Raw genomic sequence first — 24,461 nt, 5'->3', positions numbered from 1 at the left:
ATCGAAGTGAAAAAGCTAAAACTACAATTAAAATGGGATGAACAGTGTATTTATAATTTTATACTTATTTAATGGATTTCTAACATATGGAGCGTGAGCCAAAAATTTTAGATTCAGATGAACCCATAATTTATACCGTAGATTAGGTACTTACTGACTGTGATCAATCAGCTCGGATTAGTAATTACCATGTTATATAATGTAATATCCTTTCAAATGAAACACACTGAACAGTGCCAGCACTATCTTTATTCACTTGAAACTGTTAAGCATGGGCAAGCATTGCAGACAAGAGTACAATTTGCAGGCCATAAAGTAAGAAACTTTAGCTACTGCTGTTACGAGCAATTGATAATTGACAAAAAGTAAGTTTCCAAAATTTAAAAAGAGGTCCCCCACATGATTAAATTCCAATATTTCCCAACCCAACCAAAGGATAATAGTGATATCAACAAGAGAGACTATGGTGTGCCAGTGTGGTATAATGCTCCCTCCGGTCCACAATAAAAAAATTCAATTTGTATTATTATTTTGATTCAAAATAAGTGTTTATTTATATAATCAAAAAATAATTTAATTAATTTTTTAAAAATTATTCTTATGTACGTATCTCTAAAAGTCTTTTACTCCTCACATTAAATTAGTAGAATTAAATAGCATCAACTGAAAAGTCATTCAAACACTCAGAGAACAACTACTCCAGTTTGTTTTTCCAAAGACGTTCTTAAAATTTTAGCAAAAGTTTCAAATTTTATTTTGAATAATGTAGTGATTTTAGAAGAGAAGTAAGTATAACTATAACTATGCTGCAATATTTAATTAAGGGTAGTTTAGTCACACTAATTATTTTTGTTTAGAATTTAATATTTTCTTAATAGGTGTGCCTAATACAAATTAATTATTTTTGTGGCCGGGGGAGTATTAAATAAATCATAAATGCGTATTACATAAATATTGGGATAAGCATAAAAAGCAACCAAAGTACAAAATTGGAAATGTGACATAAATGAGATCGTGCAATGAATTTATGAGATTCACAGACTGGAAGAATACACGGTTACCTGAAACAAAGCCAACTGGAGTATTTGTTAGTGTCATAATGTCTGTTTGGAAGGGAAAGAAGCTGAAACATAAATGTTATTAAGATGAAATTTAATGAGGACTGCTCATAACCCCCTTGGAATTTACTTCAAATAAACCCCGATATGAATTAACCCCTTTTCTTATTCTTTTATGTATATTGTTGCGAAAGATCACGAGTTAACTAACATATAATCATACAAAGCAAATAAAGAAAAAAAATAATTGATTTAAGTTTTTCCAATCCTCTGATAATGGATTATCATTTTTCATGTAAATCTTCTCACTCATCTGCTTGTAAGTTTCAAACTAATTCTTATATGAATACATGTGGAAAGTGGCGCCAGAATCAAGAATCCATAAATTCATCCCATAACTAAAACTCACGGCACAAACTTCCCTTACATAGTCACTATCATTAGAATTGTTGGCAGTGTCAAAGATATTTGCAGATTATTTACTTTCTGCTTTTCTCTTTTCTCTTTCGGCTTAGGTTAATCTCTCTTGTAGTGACCTTGTTCCCCCACTCATAATAGTTCTGCTTTCTTGCTCTAGATTTTGATATGACTGATGACTAATTTCTATTAGCCTTTCTATTGTGTTCTTCCTCTGCTCACAAGACCTTTGCCCTTAGTTCTGCTTCCTGGAAAGCTCTTTTTCAACTCTTTAGATTTTAGTGCATTCCTAACATCTTCCACTGAAATATTGTCTTTCCCATATAACAACGTATGAGCAAAAAAATCGTAAGACGGTGGTAAGGAACATAACACAATCAAGGTCTATTCCCCGCTCTCAATTTTAATATCTATGTTTTTTTGGTCCATTATAATTGAATAAAACTCAACAAAGTGAGTTTTTAACAGGTATACCTTCATTCATACGGAGAATGTGTAACTTCTTTTGCAGGTAGAGGTGGTTTATCATTGATTTCTTACAATACAGACCTTCCAGCTTCTTTCATGCCATTGCTGCAGAAGTTTCTTCAGCGATTTCCCGAAAAACGTTATCTGTAATGCTTATGAAGATCACACTCAAAGCCCTACAATAGCGTAGCCAGAAATTTCACGAAGGGTGTTCAAACTTTGGATAAGTAAATTAAAAAAAAACACCAAAGAATGGGTGCATTGAAAGCTTTTAAACTAAAATACGCAATATTTTGCTAAATAATAAAAATACTTGTAATATAATTAACAATTGTATAAATTGAAACTAATATAAAGAAATTAACAAAAAATACTAGTGAAAGCATAATACAAAATACTATTATAATTGTATTCGACGAGGTTTCATCTCTTGAAATATTTTTATAATAGACTCATTAGAAGCAGTACGAAATACTTTTTTTCCTTCTACATAAGGTACTATGCAACCATCTAAAAATTCATCATCCATTCGATTCCGCATAAACTTCATCGCAGAAAAAGCTCTTTTAATGGTGGCAGTGGCAACTAGCAGAAGCAAAACAAATTTCACAATACAAGAGGATAAGTAATATTCTTCTTTATTTCAACTAGTTTTATTGAAAGTTCACCAAGTCTACCTAAATTTGAGGACCTTTTATCAAAATCACATACATCAATAATGTAATTAATAAGTTGATTCTCAAGGACACCCAAACTAAATTCATCAAAGTCGTCAAGATATAATTTAGCCATTTTCACTATCTTCCTGATGTTAAATTTAGAAAATGAATCAAATGAATTCAGGCAAGCTACTCCATTAAACAAATAATTTGTCCCCTCATTGAAACAGTCATTAAATTTTTGAAGTTGCCAATCAATAATCTTATAAAATACATCCACACGATAATGATATAAAGTAATATGACCAACAACTTTACGTCGTGGTCTTCCAAAGTTAGCATATGGCTCATCAAAATTGGGTATTAGAATATCATGCTTGATACAAAATGTTGATACCTTATCTTTAAGTGGATCCCATCCATCAACTCTTAACGTCTGAAGTTTATTTTCTGCTACTTCAAGAAGTATCATGGAATTAGCAATATCCTGCTCTTTTTTTCTGGAGCCCGATATATTTTGATCATATGTGATTCTCAAAATATCTTTCATTAAATGCAACATAAAAGCAACCTCAAACGTTTGGCAACTTCTAAGATATCCTAATGCCTTAGCTCTTTCATCTAAAGTTCTTGCATCTTCAATAAGGGTATCAAGTACATTAATAATAGAGTAAAAAAAAGTATAAAATTTTCAAACGACTTGTAATGAGATCCCCAACGAGTATCACCAGCTTTAACAAGACCGAGCTCTTGATTTAAGCATCTACACATTTTTAGCTCACTCATATCTAATTCCTCTTGAAGTTTTCCTTTTTGAGATTTTCAAAGTTCATCCATACGTTTAAAAGAAGCTTCCAGCACATTCAAAATATTTGAAACCAACAACACAAGTTCTCCTACTTGAATACACTTTTTTGAAACCACTACAAGAGTTAATTGAAGTTGATGAGCAAAACAATGAATAGAATGAGCCGATCTACTTTCTTGACCTGAATGGGCATTTAGTGTAGATTTTCCTAAAAATAAGTTGCAACCCAAACTTTTAACGCCTACATTTTTTTTGAAAATTAACAATATTAAAAAGATTTTGACTTTAGAAGAGAGAAACCTAGTTTCTCTTCTTCTTCTTTAGCCCTTACCATCGTCAGCCATAGAGCACAAAGCTCCAAACTTTGCCTTTGTTTTTAAAAATAAATAAATTTGAAAGTAGAATTTTTTCTCATCTTCCTATACTCTTATGTTTTCTTCCTTCACCCCTTTCCACTAAAAAAAAAAAAATCATAGCTTCCTTTCCTTTTCACTGTCATGACTATGAAGCACCAAGCTTCATTTTTATTATTATCTAATGAATAAACAGTTTTTCATTAAATCCTGAAATACAAAATATGTAGACAAGCCATCAAATACAAACATGAGCATTTATTAAGGAGTACAATAATAATACAACATCTGTCTGGAATATAAATAGGACAGGATAGAGTAAATAGTACGATGGAGACTCTGTGGGCTGCGATACGTAGCTTGAAATGCAGCTCACCATAAAGTCTTCTCAGCAGCTGTGCCTACGCACCCAGATGGCCACCAATTGAACCTGTCAGATACTGCACATTTAGTGCAGAAGTGAAGCATGAATACGTAAATCAACGCGTACCCAGTAAGTATCTAGCCTAACCCCGGAGAAGTAGTGACGAGGGGTCGACATCGACACTTACTAGAGGTCCAATAAAGCAATATGATAGATCATAAGCAGATATGAAGCACAACAATAATAATGGGGTAAAACTGTAAGTTATATAATCTTCCAAAAATTCTTTTAAAGGTATAAATTTCTCAGTCTCGTATTCTATCTCAACAGCTCATATGTATCAAGTGCCAGTATCAAACGGATAAGGAATACCATATAAAATTCAGGCATTAATGGAAGGATAATCTCGTGAATATTTGGACTGCTAACGACATAACATACATTTATGCCAAGGTGGTATGAACCGATCCAGAATAATGTGTACATCGCCGAGGGTCGACCGACACGAACCATAGATACATCTATTATACCGCTGAGGCGTTCGGCCCGCTCCACAAGAAAGGAAGGAACTTATCGAATTACGAGGCACGTGCTTACAATACAGGTACAAGAGCATAAAGTGAATATAATCTTTACCGTTTCTCAAATAATTGGCCAACGGCTCAAGGTGATACTGTTTCTCAAATAATTCGCCAACAACTCAGAGTGTTAAAGCTCGGCCTAATATATGTGTATTTCTGATTCAATTTCAATTATAAATTCAATTATTTAAGCTAGCAAATGGAGTTCAAATAATTCAAATATTACATGATAAAATCCTAAGTCTACCCGGACATAAACATGCTTGCGCTACGTACGGACTCTCATCACCTCGTGTGTACGTAGCACCCACAACTAGTAGCACATAACAATTATATCACCTGGGGGTTAGTTTCCCCCTCACAAGGTTAGACATGAGACTTACCTCGCTCCGAAGTTCCATAACGGACTCCAACGCCTCTCTAACACCTCAAACCAATGCCCATCGATCCGAAATTAGTCAAACAAGGTGCAAATCAATCAAAAAATATACTCTAATGAGTATAATTTAACAATTTATAATACTTCTCAACTCCGCTCGAAAAATAAACAAAGTCAACCCTCGGGGCCCACGTGCCCGGATTCTGAAAATTCTTGAAGATAATCACTACCCATAGTACCACGAACTCGAATATATAGCTTATTCCTAATTCCATGTTCAATTTCGTGGTCAAAATTCAAAAATACTAAATTCTAGATTTTTCTCCAAATCCCATAATTTTCCACAAATTTTATGTTTAAATCCATACGTAAATCATGCATTTGTAGAAATATCTTACCTCAAGATTGATGATGAAAATGCCTCCTCCAAATCACCCCAAAAATCGCCCAAACAAGAGAGGAATGAGTGAAATGAGCAAAAATCCCGATTTAAAATAATTCTGCCCAGGCCCGTCCTTCATCGCATTCGCGTGCCCATGGTCGCGTTCGCGTAGGCCTGATGCGTCCAAGCCCACGCGTTCGCGATGGCCAACTTGCCCCCAGCCTAGAACTCCTCATTCACGTTCGCAGTTGTCCTTCCGTGTTCGCGAAGGGAACACTACAATCCCAACGACTCATCGCGTTCGCGACTACCATGTCGCGTTCGCGTAGGGTAAAGTCCCCCTGACCCCCAGATCTCCTCCGCGTTCGCAAGTTCTCCTTCGCGTTCGCGAAGCACAAAAGGGAAGCCACCAATTTTCCTTCTTCACGAATGCGTGACTCCCTTTGCGTTCGCGAAGAACAAAAGCAGAACCAGCAACAACAGTAGTAAAACAGGGAGAAATGATCCGAAACCATCCTGAAACACACCCGACGCCCCCAGGACCCCGTCCAATCACACCAACAAGTCCCAAAACATAATACGAACCTGCTCGAGGCCTCAAATCACACCAAACAACATCAAAACTATGAATCGACGATCGGGATCGAAACCTTTCTTTAAACTTTCAAACATTCAAACTTCAACAACGTGTCCAATTCATACTTAAACATTCCGGAATAACGCCAAACTTTATGCACAAGTCACAAATCATGATACGAACATATTCCAAGGTTCTAAACCCCAAACGAACATCGATAACACTAAAGTCCACTTCAAGCCAAACTTAAGGAAATTCTTAGACTTTCAAAATGCCAACTTTCCATAATAAGCGCCAAAATACTCTCGGACCACCCGATACTCAACCCGAACACACGTCCAAGTCCGAAATCATCATTCAAACCTATTGGAACCTTAAAATCCCGATTCCAAAGTCGTTTACTCATAAGTCAAACCTTAGTCAACTCTTCCAACTTAAAACTTCCAAATTTGATAATTTTCCATCCGAATCAACTCTGAACTTTCCAAAATTCAATTCTGACTATATGTACAAGTTATGATACATGAAGTGAAGCTATTCAAGGCCTCAAACCGCCAAACGACACGCTAGAGCTCAAAACGACCGATCATGTCGTTACAGAACATGCGAGCAACAAGACGAAGACGGGGAGCAAAAATCCTTTGCGAGAGTTTTCTGTTGTTTGGCAATTGGCAGAGCGTTTCTCTTATTTTACTAATATATAAAAATGAGAGTTGGGGCGTACTAACACTGCATCTAGAAGTTGTACTATTAATTTATGTGAAGTGTATCATAAACTTGGGTCTATTTTATTGGGCATTAATTTGGTGCTCTTTTCCTATTTACATGTGTGTGTTGTACTTTGTCATTATCAAAGAGGGAGTACTTTTTTTGGTCTCACTGCACTTCCAGAGTTTAAAATTTACAGTTCTTTTTCTTCTTCACTGTTAAGTTCTCTTCTGGTAAGTTTTTCAACTTTTTCGCTTTAGCTCTTTCTGGTTTCTTAAATTTTTGTGACTTTTACTTCTGTGCAATTCTATTTTTCCCCCTTAATCAAGAACTCTATTTGGTGATTTGCTTTATTTCTTTTTAGTAGAGCATATGTGCATTTGGATATTTGATTCAGACATATATGGTGTTCCCTCTTTCTTCAAATTTTATCGGAGGTTCTGGTACATGCAAAGCAGTTAGTTGTTAAAACTCTTCTATGGAAGTACACTTAATTGCCTTCGGGAACAAAATAGTAGTAACAAAAAAGGAAGAACTTTCATGCAAAAAACATTATTTGACGATGAGCCTGAATCAACTGAACAAATTCTTTTATTTTCGATAATGAAGAAGACAACAACAACAAAACATTCAGTAAAATTTCACAAGTAGAGTGTACGTTGACCTTATCGATCCATACCTTATGAGGGTAGAGAGGTTATTTTTGATAGATTCTTAATACAAAAAAATATGAAAAAAAAATAATAGCAGTAAGCAATAACAACAACACGATACTAGATTAACCGAAGCGAATAGACAAAAATAGAAATATGAAAGAGAAAAAACTTCTTTTCGATAATAAGTGAACAATTTATTCTTCAGTCTTCTTTTAAGTGCATATAAAATGTGTTCACCACTTTGGGAACTAGATGAATGAATGCAGATATTAAGAAAAGCAGCATATCATATATAAGTGTAACGATCCGACCGACTGTTTTATGTATTTAAGTCACGTTTCCTCTTTTGAAGCTTTATGTGTGTGTATTTGTGGTTTTATGACTTGTGAGGATAGTTAGTTTCGTTTCAGGGAAGTTTTGGGCTGATTTGGACCCTTTGGTTCTTGGTTTAGAAGCTTAAGTTGGAAATATTGACCGAGGTTTGACTTTTATGAAAACAATCATGGAACGGTATTTTGATGGCTTTGATAGGTTCGTATCGTGACTTTGGACTTGGACGTATGTCTGGAATTGAATTCCGAGGTCCCTAGGTTGATTTGACTTATTTTGCCGAAAGTTGATATTTTGAAGGTTTAGAAATTTCTTAAGTTTGACTGTAGGTTGACTTTATGGCTATCGAATTCAGAATTTAATTTTGGGATTTGAAATAGGTCTGCTTTGCTATTTAGAACCTGTCTACAAAATTTATGTAATTCGGAGTTGGTTTGATCGGAATCGGATGCTTGGTTACAATTCTAGTGATTCTTGAGTTTTCTTTTAAATTTCAGGCGTTTTGATATCCGATTCGTGGTTTCAGATATTATTTTGGTATTTTGATTATACAAGTGAGTTCATAAGATAGTTTTAGACTTGTATGGATGTTTGTGTGGAGCCTCGAGGGTTCAGGTGAGTTTCGGACGTATTTCGAATTGATTTGGACTCATTACAGGTTGCTGGTACCTCAGATATCGCAATTGCGAGCACCGACATCGCAATTGCGAAGTGGACAAGGAAGGCTCAGGTATCGCATTTGAGATGACCCACTCGCATTTGCGAAGTTTAGTCTTAAGCTGGGTAGGTCGCAATTACGATCATTTAGTCGCATTTGCGAAAGGGACAAACTTCACATTTGCAAAGTGAGTGTCGCATTTGCGACATTTCCCTGGGCTATTAGGCACCGCATTTGCGAGTCATTATTCGCATTTGCGAGGGTTCGCAATTTCGACTCCTGCACATGAACAAAAGGGCTGGAAAGATAGGACTTGATCTCATTTTCTTATTTTTGAACCCTAGGCTCGGATTTTGATCAATTTTTTAATTATACCACATGATTATTTCTAAGATTTAACCTCTAATCCATGAAATTTAAAGAGCAAGTTTGGGGAATTTTGTCTATGTTTTGAAAAATAAAAATTTGAGATTTGAGAGTCGAATTGGACTCGGATTTGAAAACAAAACACATATATGGACTGGTAGGGTTATGTACAGTTGAGATATGCCCTTGGACTCGGATTTTGACCCGGCGAACCAGGGGTTGACTTTTGTTGACTTTTGGTGAATTGTGTAAAGATCTTAGCTTTATTAATCAAAATTGGTTTCTCTTGCATTGTTTGATGATAATAAGTCATTTTTGGTTAGATTTGAGCCATGCAGAGGCAATTTGAAGGGAAAAGCCATTTTTGAGTATTAATTTGGCCTAGTTGAGATAAGTATCTTGTCTAACTCTGTGTGGAGGAACTACCCCGCAGAATTTGGGTAAATTGCACTATTTGAATTATGTGAAAGACGTGTACAAGAGGTGACGAGTACGTATACAGTCTTAAATATGAAAATTGACCGGTTTTGACTCTTAGGTTACTTATATGCCTTTAACTAAAGTTGTTATTACTTGTTACATATTTCGTTGTTGAATTCATTCTTATATGCTTTAATTGAAGTTGTTATTACATGTTCTATCTTCCATTGTCGAGTTTACCTTCATATGCTTTAATTACAGTTATTATTACATGATCTATCTTTGCATGTCGAATTTACTCTTATATGTCTTAATTGAAGTTGTTAACACATGTTCTACCTTTCGTTGTCGAGTTTGCTCTTATATGCATCTAATTGAGGTTGTTGATACATATCATATTTTTTTATTGTTCAGTTTATTCTTATACATTGAATTGAAGTTGTAGTTATTGAGAGCTATTATCATGATCTAATTAAAGTTGTTGTTTTATAGAATAGCCTTCATTGTTAAGTTATTTCCCGATTGATTTGTTGTTATAAAGATTCTTGTGCACATTGTGGTTGAGCCCTAGGCTATTTGTTGTGGACATTAATATTGTTGAATTTTGGTAATATTGTGACATATGGGCACGTGTGATGCGAGTTTATTATTGTATTGTGATATTGATATGCATGTGGCAATATAAGGGTAGTATATTGACGCGCATGCGGCGGGATAAGGTGGGATTTATGCGTGTGTTACTAGTAAGAGAATTACTTGAAGCCACGCGGTGAGATAAGGACGCTAAAGTGCGTGACACTATTTCGAAAAAAATATTTTTAAAATAAATACAATGCTCACGTGGCGATATAAGGAAGATTGTGATTTGTGAAATGTGAATATGAGGTGTGGTATCTCAGTGTAATTCTTGTTGTACATTCTATGTTGGAATGGCTTGTTGGCTTGAATGGTTATTGTTTTTCTTTAAATCATTTCACTTGTATTTTGATTGTATTTGATTATTTGTTATTTTTATCATATATTCATGTAACGACCCGACCAGTCATTTTGAGCTCTAGTGCGTTGTTCGGCGGTTTGAGGCCTTGAATAACTTCACTTCATGTATTACAACTTGTACGTGTGGTCGGAATTAAATTTCGGGATGTTCGGAGTTGTTTCGGAAGGAAAATTCTCAATTCGGAAGCTTTAAGTTGGAAGAGTTGACCAAGGGTTTGACTTTTAAGTAAACGACCTCAAAATCGGGATTTGAAGGTTCCAATAGGTTCGTATGATATTTCGGACCTGGGCGTTTATTTGGGTTTAGTGTCGAGTCACCCGGGAGCATTTCAGCACTTATTATGGAAGGTTGACATTTTTAAAGTTTAAGGATTTCCTAAGTTTGATTTGAAGTGAATTTTGATGTTATCGATGTCTGTTTGGGGTTCCGAGCCTTGGAATAGGTTCATATCGTGATTTGTGTCTTGCACGCAAAATTTAGCGTCATTCCGGGATGTTTAAGTATAATTTGGACGCGTTCAGCGAAGTTTGAAAGTTTAAAAAAAGGCTTCGATTGGCGAATCATAGTTTTGATGTTGTTTGACATGATTTGAGGCTTCGACTAAATTCGTATCATGTTTTAGGATGCATTGGTATTGTTGGTTGGGGCCCCGGGTGCGAATCGGATTGGAATCAGATCAAATTTTGGACTTAAAGAATTTATGAAGCTTAAGGCTTCTGGTGTAATCACACATGCGAGTTTTTGGCTGCAGGTGCGAGACTACATGTGCGATCCAACGGTCGCAGAAGCGCACATGACTGGAGCTGGGAAAGGCTACAGATGCGAGGAAATTTTCGTATCTGCAAGCCCGCAGATGCGAAGAATATTCCGCAGAAGCGGAAATGAACTGGACGAGTTGGAGTCGCAGAAGCGGAAGGGCTCCGCATGTGCGAATGCGCAGGAGAGAGGTTTTGACCGCAGAAGCAGTCCCGTAGGAGCGAAATTGGTCCGCAGAAGTGGATTTGCCTGGGCTTTGAGGGAACCGCACCTGCGATGGATTTTTTCGTAGGTGCGAAATATCGTTGGGCAGATGGGTTATTTTATATCGAGACTTAGCTCTCATTTCTCTCGTTTTTCACTTGGATGGCCGAATTTGGGGAGGTAATTTGAAGGGTTATTCATCAAGCAATGTGAGGTAAGTGATTCTCACTTATTACAAGTTAAATACATGAGTTATATATAGATTTATACATGAAAAATTATGGAAATTGTGGAATTTTAAGTGAAAAGCCTAGAATTGATAATTTTGGATTTTGACCAAAGGTTTGGAAATAGAATTAGGAATAAATTATATATCTGAGTTTGTGGTATTGTAGGTAATGTTTATCTTTAAAAATTTTTGAAATTCGGGCACGTGGGCCTGAGGGTTGACTTTGTTGACTTTTCGAGCGGAGTTGGAAATTGTTGTAATTTAATTAATTATGATGTTGGGCATATGTTTATTGGTTTTCATGATTGTTTGACTTGTTTCGGATCGATGGCATTTGGTTTGAGGTGTTAGAGAGGCGTTGGAGCCAGTTATGGAACTTCGGAGCGAGTTAAGCCTCCTGTCTAACCTTGTGAGGGGGAATCTACCCCGTAGGTATTATACCTATTATGTGCTACATGTTGTGGGAGCTGCGCACGTTAGAGATGATGAGTGTCTGTGCCTATGCTAGGATTCCTGAATATGTCCGGGTAGACTTAGATTCACGCCATATTTTAATTGTACTATTTGAGTTATCCGTATTTATTTAATTCCTTTATTTCGCATTACGACTTGAGACTAGGCTTGCGTAGATTGATAGACTCACTATTATAGAGATTTGACTACTTGATTAGTCACGGAATAATTGTGCTTCCCTTACGAATTTCTCCCGCGTTGTACGTTTTCATCGAAAAGCTTCCTTAAATTTCATAACTCACGTATATTCGTGAATGGGGTCAAGGACCTGTTTAAACTTCTTATTCTAATGGGATCGGGCCGTTCGCCTCGGCAGTATCATATTATTATGGGATTGTGCCATTCGCCTCGACGGTATCATATTCTTAATGGATCGAGCCGTTCGCCTTGGTAGTATCATATTCTTATGGGATCGGACCGTTCGCCTCGGCAATATCATATTCTTATGGGATCGGGCCATTCGCCTCGGAAGTATTATATTCTTATGGAATTGGGCCGTTCGCCTAGGCAGTATCATATTCTTATGGGATCGGGCCTTTCGCCTTGGCAGTATCATATTCTTATGGGATCGGGTCGTTCGCCTCAATAGTATCATATATCATACTCTTATGGGATCGGGCCGTTCGCCTCGGCAACATCATGAAATACTCTTATGGGATCGGGCCGTTCGCCTCGGCATAATCGTGCGTAATATTTGACAAGAAGTCAGCATATCCGTGAGTTTTCATTATTGAGTTGTGACGACCTATCTGGTGGGGACCATTTTACATATACTCCGATTGAGGAGGCAACCAAAAATTGAGAGTTTGTGTTTACTGTTCAGAGGAGGATCGTACCACGTACATATATTTGTTTACATTGTTTATTTACCATGCCTCATACTTGCTTACTTTCTACTGTGTTTGATTTATTGGACCACTAGTAAGTATCAATGTCGACCTCTTGTCACTACTTCTCCGGGGTTGGGCTAGATACTTACTGGGTATGCATTAATTTACGTACTCATGCTACACTTCTGCACTTATTGTACAAGTATATATATTTCTGGTGGTCTTTTGGGCGCAAAAGCGCGGCTATTGCGGGGACTTTACGGTAAGTTGCATCCCTTGTTACGATCCGCATTTTACAGAGTCTCCATCAGAATTAATTATATTTTTCTGTCTAACTTGTATTCCAGACAGATGTTGTATTGTTATTGTACCTTCTAGTAGTTGTTCATACACTTGTGACACCCAATTTTGGGGGTGTTCTAGAATTTGTTTTTGAATTATTTTACATTGATACACTTTTACTTATTATTTAATTAAATTGTACGTAACTACGATTTATTTTAAATGCACTGACCTCTCTATCTAATTAAGATTCATGATTTTAAAAATAATAATAAAATGAATAATTAAGTGTTGGCTTGCGTGACGATGACGTTGGGTGGGCGCCATCATGGCCTATAGTGGATTTTGGGTAGTGACAGTTCACTCTTTGTTGTCGTTATTTCTTTCACTTCCATTGTTAGCCTTATATTGATAATCTACTTTGTTGTCATTTATTGCTTTTACTTTCTATTATTAGATTAGATTATATTAATACATTGTTCAGATTTCTATGTCTAGTAGGTGTCTTGACCTGACCTCGTCACTACTCCATCGAAGTTGGGCTTGATGCTTACTGGGTATCGTTGTGGTGTACTCATGCTATTCTTTTGCATATTTTTATGCAGATCCAGTTACTTCTGTCTATGGCGGACACCAATAAGATGACTCAGACTTTGCGGAGATTTCAAGGTATACCTGCTTGACGCCTGCAGGTCTCGGAGTCACCTTCTAGTGATCTTATGCTACTGTTTCTTTTGTTTCCGAACAATATTGTATTAGATATTCTTAGTGTATATTAGCATAGCTTATGACTTAGTTCCACCCGTTTTGGAGATTTTATGATTGTTGCTCTGTTTTGGTTTTTGATGTTATTTATCAGTTTAAATTAATAGCTTAGTCGTTATTTTTGCTATTTATCATTAGGTGTTAGGCTTAGCCAGTCTTAAAATTTAGGTGCCATCACAATTCCTAATGTGAGATTTTGGATCGCGACAATAAGTCTGCCAATCAATTCCAAAGTTTTACTACTGCCAAGTGAATAACATTTACTGAGTTATATCCAGTGTAGAGGCATTCGTATTTACTTCGACAGTCACAACAAAGAAATAGCAAGCACAAGTTCCAAAGGTTTGGTATACTGGAGAAACATGTATTGAGTTGCTTCCTATCTTTTTTCCGTTTATGGTTAGTTTAGACCGGAGTCCGGAACCAAAATATGGTTTTTTTGGACTCAAAGAATAAAATGTGTGCAAAAAGAATATAGAGACCAAAATATGTATAACGCCCTTTTAAAAAGTGTTATATATATAACGCTTTTACTTACCGCGCTATACATATTATATGGGTCCACCTATAATTCTTCTGGATCTTAACTGACATAACAATAATTCAACTGGGTATAGCACCCTTATTTAAAGCGCTATTCCTAAACAAATTGTACCCCGGATTGGTTTTTTTCCTTATTTAAAGAGGTTAAGGATTTTCTAAAAATCTATTTACAAATATTCTCAAGTCTTCTGAAATATTTCTTCGTTAAGTTATTTTGCATTTTGTCATAATGTCTGAAGAGCGAAGAATAAGGGTTTCATTATATTGGGGGGAGGGGGTGTGTGGATAATGTCCATCATGGGATGTTAACGCATTACAATTTGTAAGTGAAGTGTCATGTTAAGTTGCCACTTACAATAGAGTACGATACATTGGTATCGTTGTTATGTAAAAAAATGAGTGTGAGCAAACGTTCGGTGAACTTTAAAGTAACCGGAAGATATCCGTATTCTGTCACTCCGCAAGGGGTTGCTTGTTATGCTGAGTTTAACATCGAGGACGATGAAACTCTGAGAGATGTTTTGAGGACTCCGGATGAATACCGGAAATTTCTTGTGATAAAAATATTAGAAATGTACGTAAAGGTTGAAGACGTTCGCAATAATGAGGTTGCACAAAGCAGGGATATCCCTCAATCATCGAATGGTTATTTTGGAGCAGTTTTAGCCGAACAGGTTCCGGCTGAAAGAGTTTGGCCCGATCTAAACTTATCTCCACGAGCGAATGAGGAGCGAGGAAATAATTTCTCTCCTAGTTTACATAATCCACAAGACAAGTAGTAAACTTCAATTTTTCTTTGTGTTACGATATTTATTTTTACTGTATTGAATTTGTATTAACACTCATATATTTCACAGGGGGTACCGGCCAGATATGAATTTTACAAGTTATGAACCAACGTCCAGTTGGAATATGCCTAGTTCTGGTATGTTGGATCATGGTGGTCCATCCGGGAGTTATCACTAACAGGATAATGCCCATCATGGGATGTCAACACATTACGATTTGTAAGTGAAATAATAAAGCTATATATAAAGTATTTATCAATTTGAGTAACTCATTATTTTGTTGGTTGTGCAGTGAAAACGAGCATCTTGAAGGTCCTGTCCTTACTCAATTGACCGAAGATGATATATTTAATCAAGATCTGATAGATGCACAGAGTCAGGAAGAGAATAGTGATTATGACAACAATGTCGATGAGTCTAGAGATGAAACACCCTTCCCTGATGAGGGTGATGATGAGGAGGAAGAGAATGCTGGACCTGATTTGACGAAGGAGCATGCTCCACCCCCCGTTAGACCAAGAGTGTACGAGACCCACATGCCGTTTCATTAAAGGGAGATTCCCTACCTTGACTATTTGCCAAGTATGCCGGATATGGACGCCCTCACAAGGGATATTGATAAAATTCGGATAGCAATGTGGGATAAATCTAGAGCAACGGTATTGTCAAAGGGCATGCTTTTTCCCGATAAAGCGCGTCTAACCAGGGCGGTGCTAATGTACAGCGTAAAAGAGTGTCGTGAGATCACGGTACGCGAGTCATCTCCAGATGTATACAAGGTAGTCTGCCGTAGATGGTTTACGGGTTGTAATTGGATGCTGCGTGCGAGGAAGAAGAAAACAAATATGTGGGTTGTGGGTAAATACATTGGCACCCACAATTGTGAAATGGACACATTCAATGGGAATCATTTTAACTTGAATGCTGACTTAATTTCTCTTGTCTTGATTCCACACATTGAAGCGTCCATAAGGTACAAGATCAAAGAGTATATAACATCCGTCCACCTGAAATATGGGTGCACCATTACCAAAAGAAAGACATTTCTCGGGCGCAAACGTGCGCTTGAAATTGTTTATGGTAACTAGGATAAGTCCTTTGCATCTCTACCCAGGTACATGGCTGTATTGCAATACTTTAACCCCGGGACTGTTGTTGAATGGAAGCTTGAGCGGAGTCCGGGAATACCAAAACATATATTCAAATATGTATTCTGGGTATTTAAACCAACAATTGATGGTTTTCTGCATTGCCGGCCGGTAATATCCATAGACGACACTCATGTCTATGGAAAGTATGATATTAAGTTGTTGATCGCCGTTGCAGTAGAAGGTAATGGAAGTATATTTCCCTTAGCTTTTACTATTTGTGCCAATGAAAGCCAAGAGACGTGGACACTATTTTTGAACCACTTGAAAGAGTACGTTATCAAACAACGTTCAGGTATTTGTCTAATATCTGATCGGCATGGTAGTATTTTAAGTTCTGTAAAGAATTTGCTTGCATGACAGGAACCGTATGCCTACCACCATTACTGTGTGAGGCACCTGAAGGCCAATTTCCAGAAGGCATATCCCAACAAGGATTTTCATGATTTAATGTGGATGTCTGCAACAGATCACCAAGAGTATAAATTCAGAAGGCGCGTGGAATCTATCAGGCAGGAAGACAAGGGAGCCTATCGTTAGTTGATGCGACATGAGCTTGACAAGTGGACTTTGCATGCGGATGGTGGCAGAAGATGGGGAATTCTGACTACAAATGTGTCAGAGTCTTTCAACGGGTTATTGAAGTCTGCACGTGGAATGCCTGTCACTTCCATGGTGCGGATGTCATTCAAGCAAATGGCGGAGAGGTTTGTTGAAAGGACTATAGGTGCATCGTCATTGATAGAAATGAGTGTTGAATTATGCCAATACCAGTGAAAAGATTTGAGAAATACAGGCAGAAAATTTGTATTGTACCCGAAAAAATCTTTAACACGAAAGCATAGCGCGGTGAAATACTACGTTATGTGAGTTGTCTTGTCGACCTAAAAAGCTGCTCGCCTACAAAAGCTATCTTCTGAAAAAGCTGTTTTGTACCCGAAAGAATTTTTAACACGCGAAGTATAGTGCGGTGAAATACCACGTTATGTGTGTTGTCTACTAGCACATTTTAGTTATTATCTGCGCTTAACCAAAACAAATAGCAAAACTTTTCATAAATTTTTCATTTTTTTTGCATTAACAAATATCTGGACGCAATGACCAACCAAGGTGCTATTGTGGAAAACGTGCGATTTTGAAGGCATGTTGGTCAGATGGTAATGTTAGGCGCATATACTGGATATGTCAACAATTGTTTGGACGCAATGACAAAAATCAATGTATGTTTGAGGAATGGTATGATGAATCCATTAACCAGAAATACTACAAATCATGTTTCCAGTATGTTTGGAATATGAACGGTGAATACCAACGCCAGATCTCTGAAATACAACGATAAATTGCGGCAGTGCAGGAGAAACTAAAAGAGGCGGAAGAAAAAAAATAAGCTAAAAGAAAAATTTAAGTGGTTGGAGCAGAGAATAATATGTGGTAGTGATTAAACAAACACATGTATATGTTGAGTGTAGTATTTTATCTTTATATTTTTCGTGTCATGTATTTTCATTAGTTGTACTGAATTTAAATTATGTTAAGTTGCTATGTTTGTGTTGTAGTATTAAAATAACGAAAAACCGGAGAAATAAAAATATAATACTCATATAATATAAGTAATAAAAATTATTGCTATTATTTACTGAATGTCATATGTACATAAAATAAAAATCAATGTGTCCCACATCCTGTATGCTTTAAAGAAGCTGTTGGCCTGAAGCGCATCCCATCCCGTCCGGCTACACTATCAGGATCATCCTCATCACGTTGCCTCTTTATCGGAGGATGTGCTGCAACATGATTGTCAGTAGGGCTGGCAGGCTCGGTAGAAGGGGCCGTCAGTTCAGCAGTAACCTATTGAATAATAAGATATTTTAGTATATGAAATATATATTAGTAATGTACGTGTTGAGTCACATAAATTTAAATTGTCTTACCATGGTCTCGTCAGGCTCTTGAATATAATCATCCGTCGCAGCCATGTCAGTATCGCACAAGGTGGCTTCCGTGACGGGCGAGGATGAAGCCTTAAACAAATGTGTCAAATATTTATGACTAATCAATGAGATAAAAATAAATATAAATAATAGTAATACAAACAAACTTGCGCCTGTGAAAGATCCTCAGCATCCCTCGAAGATGAGCCATAACTCAGCCAGCGCCCACTATCCACATCTCGTGACGGACGATCATCTGCGACTGTGTGTTATTTTAAATGTTAGTTTATTATTTATATGTTAGTTTAATATTGTATATGTTAGTTTTATTATTTTATATGTTAGTTTTATTATTTTATATTTTTGTTTATGACTCACTTATTTTTGACTATAATAAAATTATATAATTAATTTTCATAATTATATAAAATTTAATTATTAAATATTCACATATGGGTTCCGGGCTCAATATTTGAGGCCCACTAGCACCAAAGTATCTTGAATTCTTGTATTCATGATGAGAAAATTTTTTCGATTTATCACTCAATAGGTCTGTTATTTTAAACGTTAGTTTATTATTTATATGTTAGTTTAATATTGTATATGTTAGTTTTATTAATTTATATGTTAGTTTTATTATTTTATATGTTAGTTTTATTATTATATATTTTTATTTATGACTCACTTATTTGTGACTATAATAAAATTATATAATTAATTTTCATAATTATACAAGATTTAATTATTAAATATTCACATATGGGTTCCGGGCTCGATATTTGAGGCCCAGTAGCACCAAGGTATCCTGAATTCTTGTGTTCATGATGAAATTTTTTTTCCGATTTATCACTCAGTAGGTCTGTTATTTTAAATGTTAGTTTATTTAACTATAAGGATACTACGCTAAAGGACATTACATTTTACTACGCTAAAGGGCACTACATTACAAATATGAGCACTATATTAGGCCACATAATGCCACTACTGGGAACTAAACTAACAATTTATCTATTTTACTAGTCTTTTAGCAAATAAATAATCTAAAGCGGATAACAACAAAAAATTAATTTAATAAAAAAATAATCACGAAAATATATATACCACAGTAAAAAGTAACTAATTAATATTTTTTTTAACAACTAATAACAATTTCTCTATTTTACTAATTTTTTTAGCACACTAATACTATAGTCCGGATAAAAAAAATAAATTAGTTAAAACAATTACAAAATAATATAGAGCACATTAAAAACAACTAATATGCATTTTTTATACGAGTTTTAACAAAAATTAAGTCGGAATACGTCGATTTAAGATTTTTGGAAAGTTGAAGATTTGGTGATTTGGAACCGAAACGAGTAACCCAGTACTAGAATACGCCTTAGCAAGGATGTGAGACCGAGAATCTATACTTTTTGTGGGATTGGTGGGCTCCACTCGAGCTTTTTTCCATTGAAAATGGGGGGTGGGAGGGGGGACCACTGTTTTTTTTTGTTTTAAGGGGGAGTTTCTGGTTTGGTGGGGAAGGGGAGGGGACATGTTTTTATGTGGGTATAACGCCTTTTATTAAGACGCTATAGTAAAATGCGCTATACCTTCCCGCTCTTTTTACGTTCAACTATAGCACCTTTTAAAAGGGCGCTATACCTTAACAGGCAAACGACCGTTAAGGTATAGCGCCCTTTAAAATGGCGTTATATATATTTTGGTCACTATGTTTTTTTTCCACATATTTTGGTTCTTCGAGTCCAAAAGAATCACATTTTGGTTCCGGACTCGTTTAGACTGGACTTAAACAATATGAAATATTAGTACTTAGTAAAGAACCGGTTGAGTCGCATCTAATGTGTTACCAAATTAGGTTGCTTCCTTCCATGTTTCGGCTTCATCGTATTTTGTAATTTTTTGGAGAAAGACAGAGAAGAGAGAGAGAACTTCTCATAGGGTTGAATTGTGGGAATACCTGTAATGCATAAACAGAAGAACACTCAGCTGAAATATAATTGAAACATCTAGGATCTCTAATCAACTTCTTATGTTGTTTCATGTTATGAACAGATTGTGTTGTCATACATGTATGCTAGACTGAAAGTGCTGGAGGTTTTCTATCTAGGATATATTAAGTACTGTAAAATTGCATAATTTCCTTTTAGTGTGGCTTTAAATCTGCCAAAAAAAAAAAGAGTCACTTCTAAGATAAAACCATCCGTTGTTAAGTGTTTTCATCCATTCTTTCTTTATTTTTTAAATCAACAACTCCAATCTTATTAGAATGCGATAAATTCATTATAGTTCCTTTTTTCATCAAAAATGGCATGGCAGTGTGTGTATTTATGTTGAGAACTCTATCTCTGTTTTTTATCTTTGTTTTTTTGTAGCATTATAAAATTGACTTGACCTCTACTTTATGCGTATTTTACTTAATCATTTTCTGCACCAGAATAAGTTGAAATTCACTCATGGTATATATGAAGCCAAATATGCATGAGGGTTGCTGATAGATTAGAGTGAGTAATGTCAGTCGAAAAGTATATAATTTGTTTTACTATTTTCTTTTCAAACTATATGGATGAGATAGTCTGTCCATACCTTTTTGGATAACATTCAATAAAAATTAAAACAGCTACCATTTCAAGGAGTCTATGCATGTGTATAGATATAATGCAATGGGCCATTTAGATTTGCCTAACCTTCTTTGTTTTGTAAAACTTCTATGATGAATAATTTCTGTTTGCAAGAGGATGTACAGATCTGTCCATCTGTTGTCGAAATCATTCAAGGTACTAGCTGTTCATATTACTTGTAGTTCAAGAATTTAGTTGGTTTAAAATTTTGCATTTTTGTTGCACTGCAAATCCTGCAAGTCAGGCTTATTTCAATGGTCAACTTTCTTTAACCACTGATAACATCAAACAAGATGACAGAAATCTTAAAAATCATTGAAGGTATTATTTGAGAAATAAGTGAAGATTTGACACATGTAAATCAGCATGTTATCAAATGCACATTTATAAGTCTTTATGTTATCGAAATAATGACATGGTACAGGTCGTTAGTTCAGTTTTTATGAGTAAATGAATAAAGATGGTGTGGTGCCACGATCCGGAATCCCACAATCGGGATTGTGATGGCGCCTAACATTTCACTTGCTAGGCAAGCCAACGTTAGCTAAATTACTTAACCAGTTTTAACAATTGAAGATCAAACATTAATAATAACAAACTGTAATCATTAGAGATAGACTAATAAAAAGACGAAGTCTAACCATATCCCAAAATCACGAATACATGAGCATCTAGGCTAATATAGATAAAGTTAGAATAAAATACAACTATTTGAAACTAATTAAACAGTAAATACAGAATGGAAAGGGGACTTCAAGGTTGCAGACGACAAGCAGCTATACCTCAAGTCTCCTAAAATAGCTGAATTCGAACAGTCTCACTACGCGCCACTGGGACCCCATCGATATCTGCACAAGAAGTGAAGAGTGTAGTATGAGTACAACCAACCTCATGTACTCTATAAGTGTCGAGCCTAACCTCGATGAAGTAGTGACAAGGCTATGGCAAGTCACATATAAATAACCTGTACGAAATAAATATAATAGAAAAATAAGAATAGAAATAAAGCAATAAGCTCATATATACGGACCCGAAGGTCAACAACCAGAGAGCCCCAGAATAAGAAAGTCTCAAGTCTCATATCACAATGCCGAGGATAACTCAACAATTACAATATATCAAATCCGTTGCGTCGCGCAACCCGATCCCTCCATATCATCATTTGTTCATATCATAATCCGTCCTTATTTATTTATATCATTTCAATATCATTCATTTTCGTTGCGACGTGCACCCCGCTCCCCAAACAATTTCAAATCATCAACATAGACAATTCAACAATAAAATTAACATAATATCAACATAAAGAAGGTGAATGTACAAAACAGTAAAGAACCAGAGAATAATCGGAGAATATCTAACATCTCGAAATCTCAAACTTTACCAATTGATCACTATAGAACAGTTAAACAACTTACATAAGCGAAATAACATAATAAAGTGCATCAAACAATATGAAAATAATAAAAGCAAATAAAACATGTGACAATTAAAATATAAAATTAAAGCAAGTAGAGATAGATAGCAAATAAGCAGAAATCATGTAAGAAATAAACAAATTAAGGCAAGTAGAAATTAAATAACAAGCAACAAGTATTGCATAGATGTCAAGTAAAAACATGTAACAGTTAACACATATAATAAGGAGTAACATAGAATAAAGGAAGATATGGAAGTAAATATCCCAATCTCGCATGCTAAATCCCATGACGGCAAATATACACTCGTTACCTCGCATATACGTCGCTTCCCCACATATTTCACATAACAAATACTTCAACAAGTCCTAATTCTCTCAAGTCAAGGTTAACCTCGATACTTACCTCACTCCGCAACTAAATCAATGCTCAACCGCAGCTTTTCCTTTAGAATTAGCCTCCAAACCAATCCAATCTAGCCAAATATCGTTTAAATAATTTAAACTAGGCTTTAGAAACTACCCACGAGTGAAAAAGATTCAATCTTTAATGATTTTGGAAAAAGTCAACAAAAGTTGACCCTAGGCCCGCTTGATCAAAATTCGCGATTCGGACTAAATTTCAATTACCTATTCACCCCCGAGCCCGATTAGGCGTTATATTTTAAAATCCGACCTCAATTCGAGGACTAAATCTCAATTTCTCAAAATTCTCAATTTCTAAATTTCTAATTTCTACCATGAAAATGCATAGATTAAAGGTTAAAATTAATGGGTGTTTATGAAAATATAATAAAACGAGTTAAAATTTACTAACCAATGAAATTAGAATGAAAACCCCCCTCAAAATCACTTTGAGGCCGAGCTCTAACTTGAAAATGGTAAAAATCCCGACTTTTTGGATGTTTTAATACTTGGGTGTCATGTGCTCTTCGTGTTCGCGGAGAACACTGGCCAAATGGACATCGCGTTCGTGAAGGCTTACCTCCCCCCTTGCCTTGGCGTTCGCGAGCCACAATCCACGTTCGTGTAGAGTAATAACCCAGCCTCCCCTAAGTCTCCACAAAGCTTCGCGTTCGTGAAAATCATGTCGCGTTCGCGAAGATTAAGTACCCCTCCACTTCGCGTTCAAGACAAGCTCCTCGCTTTCGCGAAGAATAAATTTGCCCTAGTCCCAATTTCCTCTTCGCAATCACGAAGCACAAAGCATCAGACATTAGAAACAGTTAAAAACGAGCAATTCTTAAGTTCTAAATGGTCCGTAGCCTATCCGAAATACACACGAGCCCCTCGGTCTTCAATTTGATGTTGGGCATATTTTCATATGTTTCGATACTAATTTACTCGCATTTTTACTGTTTTTTGGTTATATTTGATATTGAATACGCCCAACTAAATTTGATTATAGAGTTTATACTTATTTGAGTGTTAATGGATAATATAGGTACATTGGAAATGGATTTTGAACAAAATGACGAATTTGGAGTATATGGTGAATTAATATTAAATAGAGTCTTTATGTTGAAGACCAAAATCATTCAATGTGGAGGAAACCAAGTGCAATAAAGAATGAAAGTATTTTGATGGGATCTTGGATGATGTAACGCATACTTGATTATATGGCATTGGAGTTTAGTTGAGATCTTCCAATTAAATTGAAGCAGCAAACTAAATAAGACATTGGAAAAGAAAGGTTAGGCAAAAGCCACTTTGGAGGAAAGTAAATTGGCACCAGAGATTGAAATTGCAAAAAGCTTTTGGTTTATGCGCCAGGGCCAGCGTGTAGGATGCTGGAGGCGGGACTTTTTGTAATTTGCTCGGGACAAGGTTATTTCGGCCTACACACCCCCAACTCATATAAAAGGGGTCCTAAACCTATTTTGATGGGGAGAGGACATTTTTAGAGTAGCTTTTGACGAAGGGAGAGCACAGAGCAGCTGTGGAGGCCGGGTTTCATCTTTTCTTCCTCCAAAAGTTGTAATTTTATGTTTCTTTGTATGATTTATTTTTTGACTATCATATCTATGTGGAGCTAAACTTCACGTTCTAGGGTTGTGGTTCTTTCATGACTATTGTTATTCGAATATTCATTTTGGTTTCTTGATTTATCATATTAGTTTATTTATTCAATTCTACGCTTAATTATTTGATTGCTTGATCACCAATTGAATATTATCTACGAATCCAGAATTGAATTCGAAAGGGGGAATTCTAGATTGCACATAGGATTGAGTAGAGCAAATTCTTGAA

At 36.0% G+C, this 24,461-nt stretch overlaps 1 protein-coding gene across 1 annotated transcript; it reads right to left on the bottom strand.

Moving 5' to 3' along the window:
- Positions 1-2,549: 2,549 nt before the first annotated feature.
- LOC142179954 (uncharacterized) lies at positions 2,550-3,373 on the bottom strand. The gene is made up of 2 exons (XM_075250856.1): positions 3,331-3,373; positions 2,550-3,238 (listed from the first exon to the last, which is right to left on the bottom strand). Exons 1-2 carry the CDS (start codon positions 3,371-3,373, stop codon positions 2,550-2,552), a joined length of 732 nt encoding a protein of 243 aa, XP_075106957.1.
- Between the last annotated feature and the right edge of the window lie 21,088 nt (positions 3,374-24,461).

This window comes from Nicotiana tabacum, chromosome 4 (assembly GCF_000715075.1).
Source record: "Nicotiana tabacum cultivar K326 chromosome 4, ASM71507v2, whole genome shotgun sequence".
Classification (NCBI taxonomy): Eukaryota; Viridiplantae; Streptophyta; class Magnoliopsida; order Solanales; family Solanaceae; genus Nicotiana; species Nicotiana tabacum.
This window is presented reverse-complemented; position numbering and strand designations above follow the sequence as displayed.

Excerpts from the sequence above, each read along its gene's own strand:
- LOC142179954 (XM_075250856.1), bottom strand. The coding sequence starts at position 3,373 with ATGTGTAGATGCTTAAATCAAGAGCTCGGTCTTGTTAAAGCTG. Across the intron at positions 3,239-3,330 it reads GCTCGGTCTTGTTAAAGCTG|ATGCAAGAACTTTAGATGAA; the intron begins GTGATACTCGTT and ends CCCTTATTGAAG.